The 17,830-nt window shown below is 41.9% G+C and overlaps 1 protein-coding gene across 2 annotated transcripts in view; it reads left to right on the forward strand.

Annotated features, from left to right (window-relative positions):
• Positions 1-6,282, forward strand: part of LOC138946061 (uncharacterized) — a 39,060-nt gene extending 32,778 nt beyond the window's left edge. For both annotated transcript variants that reach the window (XM_070317586.1, XM_070317582.1), the window contains one exon: positions 3,931-6,282. In XM_070317586.1, coding sequence (XP_070173687.1) covers positions 3,931-4,094 — 164 coding nt within the window. In that variant the 3' untranslated portion in view covers positions 4,095-6,282. The remainder of the gene's footprint in view (positions 1-3,930) is intronic.
• The last annotated feature ends 11,548 nt before the right edge of the window (positions 6,283-17,830 follow it).

The following is a 17,830-nucleotide window of genomic DNA, read 5'->3' on the forward strand; positions in this document are numbered from 1 at the left end:
CGACTGCATCAGTTCAGTAAATGAATGGTTTCCGAATTATTATTTCAAGGCAAGAACAATCGTAATCGAAAACGTGTAGGGTTCAGAACGTTCTTACCATATAATTATAAGACTTATTACCAGCCTGCCTTATTCGTGCAGACTCAGTGACAGTGCAGACTGCAGTGGTTCGATTGTTCTAGCCTAGCAGTAGCAGACGACATAAACCCCGCTCAGCAAATTAACATGTTGGGCAAATGTGAACGAAAAAACGATGGGGATATAATACGTGTAGGGTTCAGAGCATTCTTACCGTTCATATTTAGTATCAGACTCCCCGATGAGTGAAGATACAACACGAGATATATGCCACATTTATTTTGAAAATGTGCGAACAGTCGAGTCCTTCGTGGGGTAGTCAATTCAAGGGGAGTCACTCCGCACAGTCAATCCATCGACGCTCGACTGAAGGTTTCGAATCGCAAATAATGAAGAGCAGAGTCCTTTCTCAGAGTTCAAATGAGGTCTCTCTGAAAGATCATCACTGTTCAGCTTTAACACTACACTGGAATTTACCAACAGAAATTAAAATGCGTGTGACGAAAGCACGACACACTTGAGACACCGGCCCACACAAAAGTAGATCTTACTGTACACGACCTGACCACACAGTTATACCTATTCAAATGCGCGTAGCAAAGTCACGGGGGATAACCGGCTATACAGTGGTAAGCTGGTGAACACTGGTAAACACTCGATTCGGCCTGCATTTTCCCGTTTTACCACAAAGTTGTTGATTTTTGTCTGGATTAAAGGTGAGCTAATGCATCTGTGATGACTAACTTTGTTTCGAAATGCATAATATGTTGAAGAAAGATTTGTGTTTTCCCGTATTTAAATGTTAAAACCAGAAATCGTGGTGACGAAGCAACGGAAATGGCTCCTCGGTGGGTTTCAAATGTAGAAATCCGCTTGTTTTTACAAATACAGCTCGTATTCAGCTTCGGTACGGGAGTCTTAGTGACAAAGGAGTCATACTTGATGCAAAGGAGTGCTATTGTCGAGTTGGAATCATCCGTTAGAGCGTGCAAGCAAGAGGCGGTCAAATATGCTAGATAATCGTACACCGGGTTGGAGACCGTCGCGAATGGGGCAGCAGACGCATAATCCGGTTTGATGCATAATTTTCTGTTAAACTAGACATTCGAACACTCTCTCTCTCTCTCACTTCCTCTTTCTCTCTCTGTCTCTGTCTCTCTCTCTCTCTCTCTCTCTCTCTCTCTCTCTCTCTCTCTCTCTCTCTCTCTCTCTCTCTCTCTCTCTCTCTCTCTTAGCAGTCTCTCTCTGTTTCGTAACTGAATAGTCGTAGGTTGCTAAAATACCCCCCTCCCCCGACTTACCTTCAATATAATGTTGAATTGGAGTGGCTATCCGTTAGCCAGCCAGCATAGAACAATACCTTGAGGGGGAAAGGAAACACACGGTCCTTAGCGGATGATGACTTTATTTCGGCAACGAAGTCATTCGGCGCTCAATATGTTCCTGGTAATTTTGGACGAGTCCATCTCTCAACATAGGGGGAACTCACGTGATCCAATAATGTTATTATAATGAGCTAATACAAAATGCTGTGGAAAAAATGGTAGAAGTTTTTTCTGAAGTAAAACAACAGCACCGTTTTACCTCAGCATTCTTTATTTAAATTTTACTGCACTAAAATGTTTTCCTGCGAAAAAAAAAGAGGCTTCGGCGGATGATGACATTATTCAGAAATGCTGCAGAAAAAAACGTTTTTCTGCAGTATTTCTGTTTTCCGCAGAATAACTGAATGAAATCATTATCCGAAAAGGATAGGTAGTCTCTGTTTCCGCGGCGTTTTGTCCTTCTCATTATGACATGAGTTCTTCATTTGTTGAAAGAACTGATGGACTCGTCCAAAATTACCAAGAAAACATTGAGCGCCGAATGATTTTGTTGTCGGAAGTTCAAAGTTGCAAAATTACGCTGGTAACACACTTACCTGTCAGCAGCATTATCAAATTTGCATAGACGGACGCAGTAGTTCACTTCGTTTTCGATTTGGTTAAAAAATTATTCTCGCTTCTGATTGGGCCACTGTTGAGCAAGCTATTATATCCCCGAGGGGGGAGGGGAGGGGGGGGGGGCGGATACAAACGCTACTTTACTTTCTGGGTAAAAAACTATTACAGGTTATTCGGAAGAAAAGGGTATTCCCAATAATGCTGCAGAAAAACATGCAAACATTATGTTGCGGAAAAACTACTTTGAGAGGGAAAGGAGGCACACCGTTAGGATGTCATTGTCCTTAGCGTATTATCCGTTTTTCCGTTTTTCTGTGGAAAAACAGTAATGATGTAGAAAAAATCGGTTTACCTGCAGCATTTTTGAATAATGTCATCATCCGCAGAAGCATCGTTTTTTCCGCAGCAAAACAGTTTTTCCGAAAAATAATGCTTACATATTTTTCCGCGGAATTATTGGGAATAACTTTTTCTCCGGAATAATTTGTGACAGTTTTTTTGTACCCAGAAAACACAGCGCCGAATGACTTCGTTGCCTGAATAAAGGCATAATCCGCTAAGGACGACTACCTCCTAACCGTGTGTCTCCTTTCCCCCTCAAGGTATGGCTGACTGGCTAACAGATGACAGCCACTCCTATTCAACATTGTATTGAAGGTTAGTCTGGGGTGGGGGGTGGGGGGTGGGGGGTGGGGTTAGCAACCGACGACTATTCAGTGACGGAACAGAGCGAGACTGCTGAGAGAGAGAGAGAGAGAGAGAGAGAGAGAGAGAGAGAGAGAGAGAGAGAGAGAGAGAGAGAGAGAGAGGGGGCGAGAGAGAGAGGGAGGAAGAGAGAGGGAGGGGGAGAGAGGGAGGGAGGGAGAGAGACAGAGAGAGAGAGAGAGAGAGAGAGAGAGAGAGAGAGAGAGAGAGAGAAAGAGGAAGTGAGAGAGAGAGTGTTCGAATGTCTAGTTTACATACATTTTGCATCAAACCGGATTATGCGTCTGCTGCCCCATTCGCGACGGTCTTCAACCCGGTGTACGATCATTTCGCATATTTGACCGCCTCTCGCATGCACGCTCTAACGAATGATTCCAACCCGACAATAGCACTCCTTTGCATCAAGTATGACTCCTTTGTCACTAAGACTCCCGTACCAAAGCTGAATACGAGCTGTTTTTGTAAAAACAAGCGCATTTCTACATTTGAAACCCACCGAGCAGCCATTTCCGGTGGTTCGTCACCCCGATTTCTGGTTTTAACATTCAAATACGGGAAAACGCAAATCCTTCTTAAACATATTATGCATTTCGAAACAAAGTTAGTCATCGCAGATGCAGTAGCTCACCTTTAATCCAGACAAAAATCAACAACTTTGTGGTTAAACGGGAAAATGCAGGCCGAATCGAGTGTTTACCAGTGTTCACCAGCTTACCACTGTATAGCCGGTTATCCCCCGTGAAAGTGTGCGTTTGGAATCTTCTTTTTTCTCTGGCGGTACTGACAATATCGTTATTGAAACAATCCCAGAGCAAATCTCGAAAATAATTATTGAACTCAGCGCTATGCGCTTCGTTCAATAATGAATTTTCTCGATTTGCTCTATAAATCCCTTAGTGCACTGGGATGTCTCAATAACTTAAATAATAATAATAATAATAATAATAATAATAATAATAATAATAATAATAATAATAATAATAATAATAATAACTGGACATTTTTAAGTGCCTTACTAGGCCCTTTTCAAAAGAACAAAGACAAAATAGAACAATTAAATGTACAACCTACATAAAAAATTTAAAAAAACATACGGACAAAAGTCACCATATGTACATGTTTCAATATTTGAAAAAGCAACGAGAGTAATTATCAATTTTAAACAAAACCATTTCACCGAATCTATGTATGCTTTAATCCACAGATGCGGTGAGAAATTCTCTGAACGAGACCAACACGGTTGCTGAAGACGCTGCCAACAAGCTGTGCGATGAGCTTCGTGAGCATGAGATCGTTCCTGCATCAAAGAAATCTAAGAGAAAGGGTAAAGGCAACCCAAAGGTGGCCCAGAAAGAGACACCAACTTGAACAGAGATTTGCAAAGAGCTAAAGAAGGCAGCTACTGTGAAATATTTACAGCATAGGCCATGTAACATTTTAATGTTTGTTCTTTCTTTTTCGTTTTCCGCTGTCTATGTGCTTTTGTGCTTTTATATTTGTGCATGAATGCATATATATATGTGCATTGTACAGTAAACCCTCAAAAGCGCTTTGTATGCATGCTTAATTACTACATTCCCATCGAAAATAAACATTAAGCTTGTATCTTCTGATTTCAGCTCACCGCTTACCGCTAGTTTGTTCAGGTTTTGTACGCACAAAGAAAACAGCTGGCTTCCCACTTCTGTTTGCTTTAGATTGGAAATTATCACACGCGCAAAGCTATTTTCATTGCATGTATGCGAGTAACTAAAAATAATTACAGGGCAAGAAGCAAAGGAGTTTCATGCAGGCTTGCCGTAACGCAACGATATATCAATAGTTCTTTATTAAATGCTAATGATGACAATTAGGAGTCATGCAGTTTAGGTCGTGTTACAGCAGCATCCTAGCCCAATCATTCAATCCTATAGAGAATACTACATGGCTGACAGTACCAGATTTACACGAGTTGCTTTATTAAATAGTGAATAGCGAGCGAAAGCGAGCTCTTCAATATTTGAAAAAGCAACGAGGATAAATCTGGTACGACACAGCAAAGCCATGTAGTATTCTGTTTGTCCTACTTACATGCCTTCAGTTACAAATATCCCTGAGTCGCCGGGTACAAATTGAAGACGCTTGTAATGGAACCTCGATCTCTTCCAATGCCTCCTGCAATCTTTGACGTCAAAGCAAAGTAATGTCACTTTGTGTGTGTTCTAAAATATCTTCAAGAGGAAACATCAAGCGCAAAAGTGTTTCCATAACGACGTTTGTCTCGGTGACTTTAGCATCATTCGCAATGAAAAAACAGGTCCTTACCAGACTAGTTTTACATGACTTCATTCACATAAACTGTGGTGAACAATATTGTTATTTCATGAGTGGTATCTCTCACGTATGTAGGATTAAAAAAAATATATATATAGCATAACAATTGGCAAAATCAGGGAAAAGTGTGAACGATCCGATAGGTTTGCGAAAACTGGCATAATTTCCGAAAATGCCAATCACAATTATAAACAACAGTGGGAATACACGTAAAGTCGAACATTATTAAGGCTTTTACACCACACAAGTTGTCCATTATTTGTCTTCTTTAGTTTTTTTGACCTTACGTATTGTTCTGTGTTGTTACATCTGAAACGTAAGCTACGCCTGCTCCGTTTCAATATGGTTTTCACTGGCGATAATGTTAACGTCATCTACCTGTGTATTACACATTAATTACTAAGAATGTTTTACAGAGAGAGTTTGACCTGTGCACCACGTAATGGTGCAAACTTTGTGAGTTGTCACGCGCTTTGACCACCTGAAACGAAAGTTCACATTCATGTGGCTGTTCACCTTAATATTGAAATCTGATACTATTAATGCTTTTATAGACATATCTAAGTAAAATGATACTTTCTTCGTTTCTCTCTTTATTCTATTTGCTCTTGGTTTGCCATGCTCCTCTTATCAGGATGTTGGCGTGTCACTTGAAACGCTTTTTTCAAAACATAGTCATATAGCAAAATCAAGGAAAAGAAAAGCCCAAAAAACTAACAAACAAACATATATATATGTATGCTTCATAATTTCTGTGAGATATTTGATTTTTTCCTGATGTTATTGTAATCAGTGTATTAGCTTGCCAAATCTTGCCTTTGGGCGGGGATATAGCTCAGTTGGTAGCGCGCTGGATTTGTATTCAGTTGGCCGCTGTCAGCGTGAGTTCGATCCCAGGTTCGGCGGAAATTTATTTCACAGAGTCAACTTTGTGTGCAGACTCTCTTCGGTGTCCGAACCTCCCCCCGTGTACACTACATTGGGTGTGCACGTTAAAGATCCCACGATTGACAAAAGGGTCTTTCCTGGCAAAATTGCTTAGGCACAGTTAATAATTGTCTACCTATACCCGTGTGACTTGGAATAATAGGCCGTGAAAGGTAAATATGCGCCGAAATGGCTGCAATCTACTGGCCGTATAAAATTTCATTTCACACGGCATCACTGCAGAGCGCCTAGAACTGTACCCACGGAATATGCGCGATATAAGACTCATTGATTGATTGATTGATTGATTGATTGATTGATTGAAATAAAGTGACTTGCTTTCTTTGCATGATGAGAAAATATTTTTGAGGCAGCGTACTTCCTTCGAATTTAAGATTTTGTGTGGATGAGTGAGTGAAAGCAGTTACCATTGGCTACCTTGTCATTTATTCAAGTAGAGATCAAACTTGGTCAGTGCACATGGTAGAGTTTGCATTCAACCATGCTCGTGGAAGGCCAAGGGGAGCAATTCATAATCCGGTCTGGAAGATACTAAGAAAAGTGGGTTACTTCTCTTATAATGAAAACTGTTCTTTGTCATGAACATTTGATTCAATGGTAACATTTCTGCTGCAAAAGCTCATGAATCTTTGGAATTAAACAAAACTACAGAATTAAAAATCAAAGTCTCAGCTTTCCTCTAATAGTCTAACTGTTATAATTACTACTCCAATAAGATTGTAAAATTAAAGTCAAGTTTTGACTAAATGTTTTAACATAGACGGTGAATCGAGACGAGGGTTCTGGTGTGTGTGTGTGTGTAGAACGATTCCAAGACAACTACTGAACCTATCTAAATGAAACTTCACATGAGAGTTCTTGGGTATGATATCCCTAGACCACTTTGTCATTTTTTTTATATAAATATCATTATGACGTCATATCCGGTTTCGTGAAAGTTGTGGCGTCACTATCACGCCCACATTACATTTAGTCAAGTTTTGACTAAATGTTTTAACGTAGAGGGGGGAATCGAGACGAGGGTCGTGGTGTATGTGTGTCTGTCTGTCTGTCTGTCTGTCTGTGTGTGTGTGTGTGTGTGTAGAGCGATTCAGACTAAACTACTGGACCGATCTTTATGAAATTTGACATGAGAGTTCCTGGGTATGATATCCTCAGACATTTTTTTCATTTTTTTGATAAATGTCTTTGATGACGTCATATCCGGCTTTTCGTGAAAGTTGAGGCGGCACTGTCACGCTCTCATTTTTCAACCAAATTGGTTGAAGTGTTGGTCAAGTAATCTCCGACGAAGCCCGGACTTCGGTATTGCATTTCAGCTTGGTGGCTTAAAAATTAATTAATGACTTTGGTCATTAAAAATCTGAAAATTGTAAAAAAAAAAAAATTTATAAAACGATCCAAATTTACGTTCATCTTATTCTCCATCATTTTCTGATTCCAAAAACATATAAATATGTTATATTTGGATTAAAAACAAGCTCTGAAAATTAAAAATATAAAAATTATTATCAAAATTAAATTTTCGAAATCAATTTAAAAACACTTTCATCTTATTCCTTGTCGGTTCCTGATTCAAAAAACATATAGATTATGATATGTTTGGATTAAAAACACGCTCAGAAAGTTAAAACGAAGAGAGGTACAGAAAAGCGTGCTATCCTTCTCAGCGCAACTACTACCCCGCTCTTCTTGTCAATTTCACTGCCTTTGCCATGAGCGGTGGACTGACGATGCTACGAGTATATTTCTTTCTTTCTTTCTTTATTTGGTGTTTAACGTCGTTTTCAACCACGAAGGTTATATCGCGACGAGGGAAAGGGGGGAGATGGGATAGGGGAAAGGGGGGAGATGGGATAGAGCCACCTGTCAAGTGTTTCTTGTTCACAAAAGCACCAATCAAAAAATTGCTCCAGGGGCCCGCAACGTAGCACAATACATGACCCTACTGGGAGAATGCAAGCTTCCAGCACAAAGGACCAAAAACATTTCCCACATACTGCTTGACCAAAATCCCCACAAACACTGACCACATTCTATACAAGAACCACTTAACAAGGGTAAAAGGAGGAACAGAATCCGTTAGTCGCCTCTTACGACATGCGGGGTGCAGAGAAATAAGGATGTGGAAAAGAAGACTTTTGGTAAGTGAAATAAAGGTGAAGGATCCAGTCAGATAGAAATAAGACAACAAGAAAAGAATTGGAAAACTGCAGGGAATAGTAGGGAGAGTTTTATTGGAAGTAAATATAGGTGAAAGGACTGGTAAGGCAGAAATAAGACAAAAGAAGAGAAGAAACAGAACCGTTAGTCGCCTCTTACGACATGCTGGTTAGCATCGGGTATATTCTTTCTAGTCCCAACCAATATGGGACTCCCCCTAACCCGCGGGGGGTCTACGAGTATACGGTCTTGCTGCGTTGCATTGCGTTCAGTTTCATTCTGTGAGTTCGACAGCTACTTGACTAAATGTTGTATTTTCGCCTTACGCGACTTGTTTTTCTGATTAAAATTTTAGTCAACTAATCTTCGACTCAGTCCGGACTATGGGATTGCATTTCAGCTATGAAGCTTAACAATTAGTTAATGAGTTTGGTCATTAAAAATCTCAAAATTGTAATTAAAATTAATATTTTAGTAATCGACCCAAAAATGATTTCATCTTATTCTTTATTCTCGCCTGAATCCAAAAATATGTAAATATGTTATGATTACTCTGAAAATGTATTTACAATTAATGAAAATATGTTTATTATGCAAAATTATGATAACTATTACAATTTGAGTAATCGATCCAACAATAAATTCATCTTATTCTGTATCATTTCTTGAATCTAAACATATATAGGTATGCCATGTTTACTCTAAACATGTGCTCACAATTTGAAGAAAAATGTACAACGTTGGCATTGCCAGGGCTCCCCATTATGGAACGCCAGATACACAATGTCCCCGCGGAATTCGCGCGGACTTTTGAGCTTTTCTCGTCGTTGATTGGTCAAAAATTCCGGCCGAACTTTTTTTGTCCTCGCGCAATTCCTGCAGTGGGGGTCCATGGACACTCTACAACTTGAAAGTGGGGGTCCCGGGACGCACTAGGAGGGGCCTTCCGTGGGGAGCCCGGATTGCTTCGCGGAGCGGAGTGTGACCCGTCTCGGTCTCCTGCCAGCCAATACAATACTATGGGAATGTCGCTAAACCTGGAACAGTTAAGGAGAAACAGCCGTACCAGACAAAAAAATTATTATTGCAAAGCGTTTTTTATATTGTCACATACTAGACTCTATCAGTAAACAAACGAACAACATAAGATTAAATAAAAGTCACACAACTCATCAAACTGACCATTATAAAAATGTCTGCATTTGTTCCAGGTTGGACGCATGGGTGTGTAAAGTGGAACACTGTGTTGTCAAACTCGGAACACATGCAAAAACACACTGACTCTCTTTCTAGCTCTGTCTGTGTCTCACACACACATATATACACCCACACACTCTCAATCACACGCACACAATTACACATTGCCACACACACAAGATAAATTCATACGTCATAACATTTTGATTTAGCCATCTTATTTAAATGTCTGTTTTTCCACATAACATTGGATTTTTACCAAAGAAATAGTAAATTTGATAACAATTAATGCCTCAAATGTGAAAAAAATATAAATAAGGGCTAGGTCTAAACAAATCGGATAAAAAAACTGTTTTTGTAAAACATGAAAAAAGAAGCTAAGAAACGATTTTTCACTCAATGTCCTTTTGTTTTCTACTTTCAGTGCAGTCCTCGTGTGATCAATGCCGTGTGTATACTGCTGGCACTGTATAATGTTCAAAGGGGTGTTGGTGCCACACAAGAAGCAGTACCAAGATATTTCGCAGCATAATTGTTACCCCTCTTCTGATCACAAACAGATATTAAAAGGGCTACCTGCCCAATTAACTAAATGCTAAAATCAATACGCATAAAGCCGCAAAGCAAATAACACAAACAAATAACTATGTACAGATGTCGCAGACAAAGTCCCTTTGTCCTTTGCTGACCGTGACAGCGCAATCCTCGTGTACCCATAAAGAGCACTGCTGGCACTGCACCTTGTCCTCAGGGGAGTTTGTGCCACACATAAAACAGTACCAAGTGTATTCCTCCGGGATATCACGCATCGTCGATAATTTTCCCCTTTTCTTCCTCTGAGCAGATGTTCCCGTCTTGTTTCTCTGAGTCGAACATTTCATAGCTTCTTTCCTCTCTTCTGTTCTTTTGCATTCCTTTTTGCGAGTGACATCTCCAGCTTTTGTTTGAAAGAAGAAGTGATAATTTCAGATTGTTTTCTTCGTGACAGACACACACACACACACACACACACACACACACACACACACACACACACACACATATACACACACACTCACACACATATAGACACATACACATAAATACTGTAAACACCCAGACAAAGACAAACTGACAGACATACACACAGACAAACCGACACAGACACTTGCACGCCCACACTTACGCCCGCATTTACACCAGCAAACACGCACACACACACACACACACACACACACACACACACACACACACACACACACACACACACACACACACACACACTCTTATTGAAGTGAACGGCTTTTGCAAAAACTTACACGAAGAGTGGTGAGAAAAAAATTGGGGGGCAGGTGTCCGGGGGGCAGTTGTCCTCCCTCGGTGGGGGGGAGGGGGCAGGTGTCCGGGGGGCAATTGTCCTAGTAGGGCAATTATCCGGAGGGGGGGGGGGGCAGTTGTCGGGGAACAATTATCAGGCTTTTACACACAGTACAAACACCCTTCCATTTGAACGCTCACCAAACGGGAACATCCTAGGTGCCCTACGTAAAGAGCGAGCAATTTTTAAAGAATTAATTTTGCAGATTGTCTCGAACACTTTTTGGACCCATCCTGAACTCAGGTCAAAAATGAGTTACTTCCCTTAAACTGGCGATAGCCGTGGATCGATGATAATCACAAAGTTATTGGACCGTGGTGCGGTTTTGCGCTAGACCTAACTTTTAAAATCTAAATAATAAATTGACAGCGTGTTTTCATCAAGACAAGATCAGTGCAATTCGAAGTTGTGAAAATTTGAAAAAAGAAAAGCCCAGAAGCAGGGTCACGCAAGGGTCGTAGCAGACGACGGTTTATGCGGCATATCGCCGTTCCTCTCAACAGTCAAAAGCCATCGCTAGAGTTCTTGTGAACCACAGCCGTTTGTTTCGTGCATAAAAACGTGCTATTGTAGATAAGCTGACATAGAGTCGCATTCAAATGACTAACTGACGACTACATTGTGAAAAAGGGAAACTGGATCACACGGGTTCACGATGGCTCAGAGGTAAGATAAACCACGCAAAAATAAATTCTTTGAAAATTGTTCGCTCTTTACGGAGGGCACCTAGGATGTTCTCAATCGGTGAGTGTTTAAATGAAAGGGTGTTTGTACTGTGTGTAAAAGCCTGATCGTATCTGTGATGGTTTACGGGAGGCTTACTGTGCCTTTAAGTTTCAGACTAAAATTTCTTGTAAAACTTACTTCTCACAGTTTCTTGAAATTAAAAATGGAAATAAAGTCAAACTGCAGCACTTTTAAAAGATAGGATTTGATTACTTATCTGCTGTTCGTAGCATTCCTCCAATCAAGACCAATTAGCCAGTTCCAGACTATGATGTTGGTCTATTTATGAGGTGACCATAATGCAACAGTTTTTGGGCATGGGATGGGGGAAAAGGGGGACTGGTTTCTCCTGGGTTGGCCTCTTGTAGACTCTCACTTTCATCCGGCATGTCCATGCCTTGTTCAAGTGGAATGAGAGAGAAAATCTTTTTGCACATATTTTAGATTGTTTCTTTGCACAATTGAAGCAGGAAATATTAGTCCCAACAGATGATAAAGGTGAAGGCAGGAGCAGACAACCATTGCAGCATGAAGAAAGGCCCAGCAGACAACAAAAGTGAAAGCTGGGGCAGCCAACCATTGCAGCTGGGAGAAATGCCATGAAGACGATGAAGGTGTCGACAGGGCCGACAATCGTAGCAGCATGAAGAAAGGCACGACAGACAACCAAGGCAGGGGCAGACAACCAATGCAACAGGAAGTTAGGCCCAGCAGACGACATAGCATTTAGGTCACATACGCTAAACAAAATGGCGCCAGCTTCCAATCAACTTAATGACGACATAGGCGAAGGCAGGGGAGAACAGTCATTGCAGCTCGAAGAAAGGAACAACAGACGAAGACGGCAGCAGTAGGAATCGTATGGACGGAGATCTGCAAATGAAGACAAAGAAAGATAATAATCTGAATATTTTGACGGAAATTATATTTCAAACTTTTTTTTTACACATTACAACCTCCGCACAAATTGCTCATTATCCAATTGCCCGAGACAGCGCGGACCAGCGTCGAAAAAGAAACCATGAACCTAATTTGCACAACAAGGATTTTCATTATTTTCAGAGTAAACTTATCATATTCCTGAAATCAGGAAATGATAAAGAATATAATGAAATCTTTGCTGAATGTGTTATGGCAGTTTCGATTTTAAGCAGAATTTTAATCAACAAATTAGTTAATTAATGTCTAATTTCCAAATGAAAATGCAATCCAAGAGTCCTGAGAGAAAATATGACCCAAAACAAACTGTCATTGAAAAATACGGTTGATAGTTGGGTTTTTTAATTTCTTTTGCGCACAGACTGATGACGTCAGTCGTCACGCATAATATTGTGCCACTTCACATTTGCCGTTCATGAAGTCTCGTCTCGGTTCCCGATACATTTTTTCTACAAACGATATTTGGCTCTGGATATTGATGATATCGATAAGCAAGTGGATTTTTGCGGCTGACAGGGAGTCATCCTTTCTATCCTCCGAGCAGAAGATCAATTCCGTCCTTGGCTTAGCCCCATTCCCCCCGAGCTAGCACTAAAGGGGATTGATCGCAAGTCTCTGCTCATATATCCAACGATAAGTTTTTGCGTCCAGTGTGCAGCGTCATGGGAAATGAAAACCTTTGTTTTCCGTTCTTTTTGGGCCAAAATTTGCCCGACCAATAATTTTGCAATAATTATAAGAAAACACTGTTGAAGGAAAGGTTTTACAGACTTGATAGAAGTTAGCTCTGTCTGTCTGTCTCTCTGTCTGTCTGTTTCTCTCTCTATCTTTCTCTCTCTCTCTGTCTCTCTCTGTCTGCCTGTCTGTCTCTCTCTGTCTCTTCTCTTCTCTCTGTCTGTCTCTCTCCCTCTATCTCTGTCTCTGTCTCTCTCTCTCTCTCTCTCTCTCTATCTCTCTCTCTCTCTATCTATACATATATATTATATACTAGATGAATACCCGCTTCGTCGGGTACGGCTTCGCCGGGAAGAAGTCGAGCCAAATACCCGGCTTTGGCACCACACGAAGGAAGGGAGATAAACGCGCAAAACACTGGAGAAGAGTAATACCCGGCTTCGCCGGGACGGTGACCTTCTAAAAATAGTATAACGGGAATATGGATTGAGCGTTGTCGACAGTGACCTTCTAAAAATAGAAACGGGAATATGGATTGACGCCACACGAAGGAAGGGAGATAAACGCTGAAAACACTGGAGAAGATAAGGAAGAGTTACTGGGAATGGATCCAGAGAAAAACCAAAATCGGTTCAGCGCTGCGCGCTGAGAGCACGTGTTGAAATATCTCATCGAGCAGGTTGTGTCAGGGATGTAGGCTACCTGAATACGGCCACCAAATTTGAAAGAGATCCATCGAGAACTTTGGCCGTGCATCGCGGACACACACACACACACACACACAGACACAAGTTCTCATGTATAATTTCTATGCATTCTCGCTCTTGCAATCGGCTCCGAAAGGGTTTGATTCTCCAGTAGGCTGTCTGTGAAGAGTTCTTTCTAGATCTAATTCTTACCCGCACCCCCCACCTCTTCCATTACCTCTAGTGTGCTCCCTGCTTTCAAAATTCCACTAGTTGGAATGTAGGCGGTGGAGACACACACAGAGTAAAGGATGATCTCCCTTGCTCATGTATAATTTCTATGCATTCTCGCTCTTGACGTCATTCTATATTTAACTTTTCTTTAAAAGTACAAGCGATCGAGTGCACATTTTGGCATTTTTAGCAGCGCTCTCATTATAACTTTATATATAGATGTATATGGCTGTCTCCCTCTGTCTGTCTGGCAGTCTGTCTGTCTGTCGGTCTGTCTGTCTGTCTGTCTCTCTCTCTCTCTCTGTCTCTCTCTGTCTCTCTGTCTCTCTCTCTCTCTGTCTCTCTCTGTCTCTCTGTCTCTACTTCTAGCGACACCAAACAGATCAATATTACTTAGACTTGCAACCTTCATCATGAACGCGTTTAAAATACGCAGTGAGTGGGGACAGTGAATATGAGATATTGCATGATCTTGTTTTATGTGTATGCTATTTTTGTTGTTTTTGTCGATTGCTTAAAAAATAGTAATAATGTTTTGTTTTTTGAAAACGTTAATGTGATGCTATGTATCAGAGATGCAACGATTATGCATATAACTGTTTGCAGATTTACGTGTGGAAGGGCAGGTGAAGGGATAGATGGAGGGATGAATAGATGGATGACGGATGAATGGTAGGACAGACAGACGGATGATTAGATGGATGGATGACAGAGGGACATGAGATGGATGGAAGGATGGTTGGATGGATGGATGGATGGATGGAAGGATGACAGAGAGACATGAGTGAAGTGTGACAGAGCAAAAGTGTTGATGCATTACTGTCCTTTTTCAAACGTTTTGCTGTTGTAAATGCCTGTCATTACGATGATGATGATTATTATTATGATTAATATTATTATGATTATTATGCATGAAGCATGTAATTTTGAAACTTTGTACACCCCGAATTGAAATGGGTCCAAGGCCTAATCAATAAACCTTCCAGACTCCAGACTCTGTCTCTGTCTCTGTCTCTGTCTCTGTCTCTGTCTCTGTCTCTCTCTCTCTCTCTCTCTCTCTCTCTGTCTGTCTATCTCTCTCTCTATGTCTCTCTCTCTGTCTCTCTCTCTCTGTCTGTCTGTCTGTCTCTCTCTCTCTCTCTCTCTCTCTCTCTCTCTCTCTCTCTCTCTCTCTCTCTCTCTCTCTCTCTCGTTAGACAACTTTGAAAAAGAAAAAGAAACGTTCGTTTCATTCTTCCTTTTTATGCATGTATGTATGTTCAACCTAATTTTTCGTGCCGACGATCTTACAACCGAACGTTCATCAATTTCCTAATATTTCTGGTGTTTGTCTGGAACTGCTTGTTTGACGAGAATTGTCTGTGTATCACGTACCGACGGCACAGAGAACTGCGTGCCGGGACCAACCCTGATATTCTCAGATCATGGATACTTTGATGCCTCAGCTTTTCATGAGATCACGAAAGATAATCATTTGCATGCCGACAGATTCAATCAGATTAGGAGGAGATGTGCAGCGGCATATGAATCGCTCGGGGCAATAGGAGAGCGGACCGGCACGGTTGGCCTAGTGGTAAGGCGTCCGCCCCGTGATCGGGAGGTCGTGGGTTCGAACCCCGGCCGGGTCATACCTAAGACTTTAAAATTGGCAATCTAGTGGCTGCTCCGCCTGGCGTCTGGCATTATGGGGTTAGTGCTAGGACTGGTTGGTCCGGTGTCAGAATAATGTGACTGGGTGAGACAGGAAGCCTGTGCTGCGACTTCTGTCTTGTGTGTGGCGCACGTTAAATGTCAAAGCAGCACCGCCCTGATATGGCCCTTCGTGGTCGGCTGGGCGTTAAGCAAACAAACAAACAAAATAGGAGAGCGGGAGGGGTATCGAGAGGAGCACAGAGGATGAAAAGAGAGGGGGGGAGGGGCAACTTTTGCCATACATGCTTTCGCTAGTTATGTCGAGTTGTTTTTGGAACATATCATCTTTTTCTTTTCGTTTCTTTTTTAGGGGGGGGGGGGGGGACGCTCGATGTCGGGGATTTAGATTACTTGTTCAAAGCCTGTTGTGCTATACATTTATTTGCTCGAGCTATTCATTCGTAAATTATACGAAAGCTGTCCACAAGCTAGATATTACCTGCATGATGTTCCTCTCTCTCGTAAGTACATTGGCGCCTCGCATCGGCAGTAAAATGCCTATGTCTGTCTGTCTGAATGTCTGTCTGACTGTCTGTTTATCTGTCGTAAATTCTGTCCATTTTTTTTCTGTCTCTGTCTCTCTGTCTGCCGCTCTGTATGTCTGTCTGTCTGTCTGTCTGTCTGTTTCTCTCTCTCTCTCTCTCTCTCTCTCTCTCTACCCCCGACCCCTCTCCTTTCCTTTAATAAAATAACCCACACATATTTCTACGTGTCTTTATTATTTTAACCAGACTGTGTGGCAATTTGCTGTTTAAATTGCTGTTTAATTATTGATGTTAATGTAACCGAGTGCCGAAACACTACGATCACCACGGGAGGCGAAGTGCAATCCGAGGATTGAAAATGTTAGGGCTAATTTCTTAGCCCTATAAAAACTGTTATGGATACCCGAAGGTTTCCATGAACATACAGACAATCGGAAACCACCCGACCCCATCACAAACAGAATCCCACAATCCACCGGTGTTGACTTAAAGGCCAACAACTCGGGTGCAGAGTCTGCCGTGAAAGGAGCGGTAGCCTCCCCTGTCATATTAACATTACTGTTAATGTCCTCATTGCTTTCTATTGCAGTTTCTAAAGTGAGTGTAAAGCTGGTCGCTTTTGCTCTGTATTTGTGTCTGCTTACATTTTTACACACACACACACAGACACACACACACACAGACACACACACACACACACACACAGACGGTTCCTGAAAAAATGTTTTGGTTGTGTGTTTTTTCCACGATGGCATGACCCAAGTGTGAAAATCTGGCTGCATCGATCCTACCTGCTTTACGGAGACTAAATGGGGCGACGGCATGATTCAAATCAGGAGAGCGCTGCGTGACACTGACATACACAATCCAACCAGGGCCGGACTACCGGGGGGGTTATGGGGGTTGCGCACCCCCCACCCCCCTAGCCTAAACATGTACCTCACTTATTTAAAAAAATTTTTATTATTGTTTATTTTATGCCGTTTCATGCAAGGAGCGACCATTTTCCTATCTCAGAATATGACCTACCCATGTCACCCATCCCCCTGGACCACCACTGGCAAACCCCCCCCCCCCCTCCTCTTAGCCTAGTCCGGCCCTGCCAACTTCATCCCTGTTATGTATATCACGTCGTTGTAATGCTTGTTTGCTATTTTTCGTGCACCTGGATGCACAGCATGGTGTGACTACGTACTTAATACGGCGACGTATTCCGTGTTATAATGTCCCCACCTTCACTGAACAAAACGGACGGGAGAAGAGGCGGGATTGGTTAAGGTGGGGTTGGGGGAGGGAGAGGGTAGAGAGGCAATGCGTGGGGTTGTGTATCCCACAATCATTTGGTGTTCGCTCGTTGACACTTCACCCGTGTACACTGACGCACACACACACACACACACACGCACACACACTGGTACGGCGGACGGGAGTCAATTAAGCAGAGCACGTCGGGCTTTAAACTTCAACTTCTTTGCTCTATTAGTAATTTTTTACAAATATGTCCAAGTAACCAGATTATATCCGTCAGAAGCTTCCAACAACAGTAATTGGGGTTGGATAACCCCCACAGCTATGATAGCGGCTCTTCGATTGGCCGATGGCGCGCGCGCGTCGTTCGAGTAGTGAAGCAGACGACAGCCGCGCCGTGCTACTGACGAATTCAAGCAGACGACAGTAGCGTAGGCTCAG

The sequence above is a fragment of the Littorina saxatilis genome, linkage group LG1 (genome assembly GCF_037325665.1).
Source record: "Littorina saxatilis isolate snail1 linkage group LG1, US_GU_Lsax_2.0, whole genome shotgun sequence".
In the NCBI taxonomy this organism is placed as follows: domain Eukaryota; kingdom Metazoa; phylum Mollusca; class Gastropoda; order Littorinimorpha; family Littorinidae; genus Littorina; species Littorina saxatilis.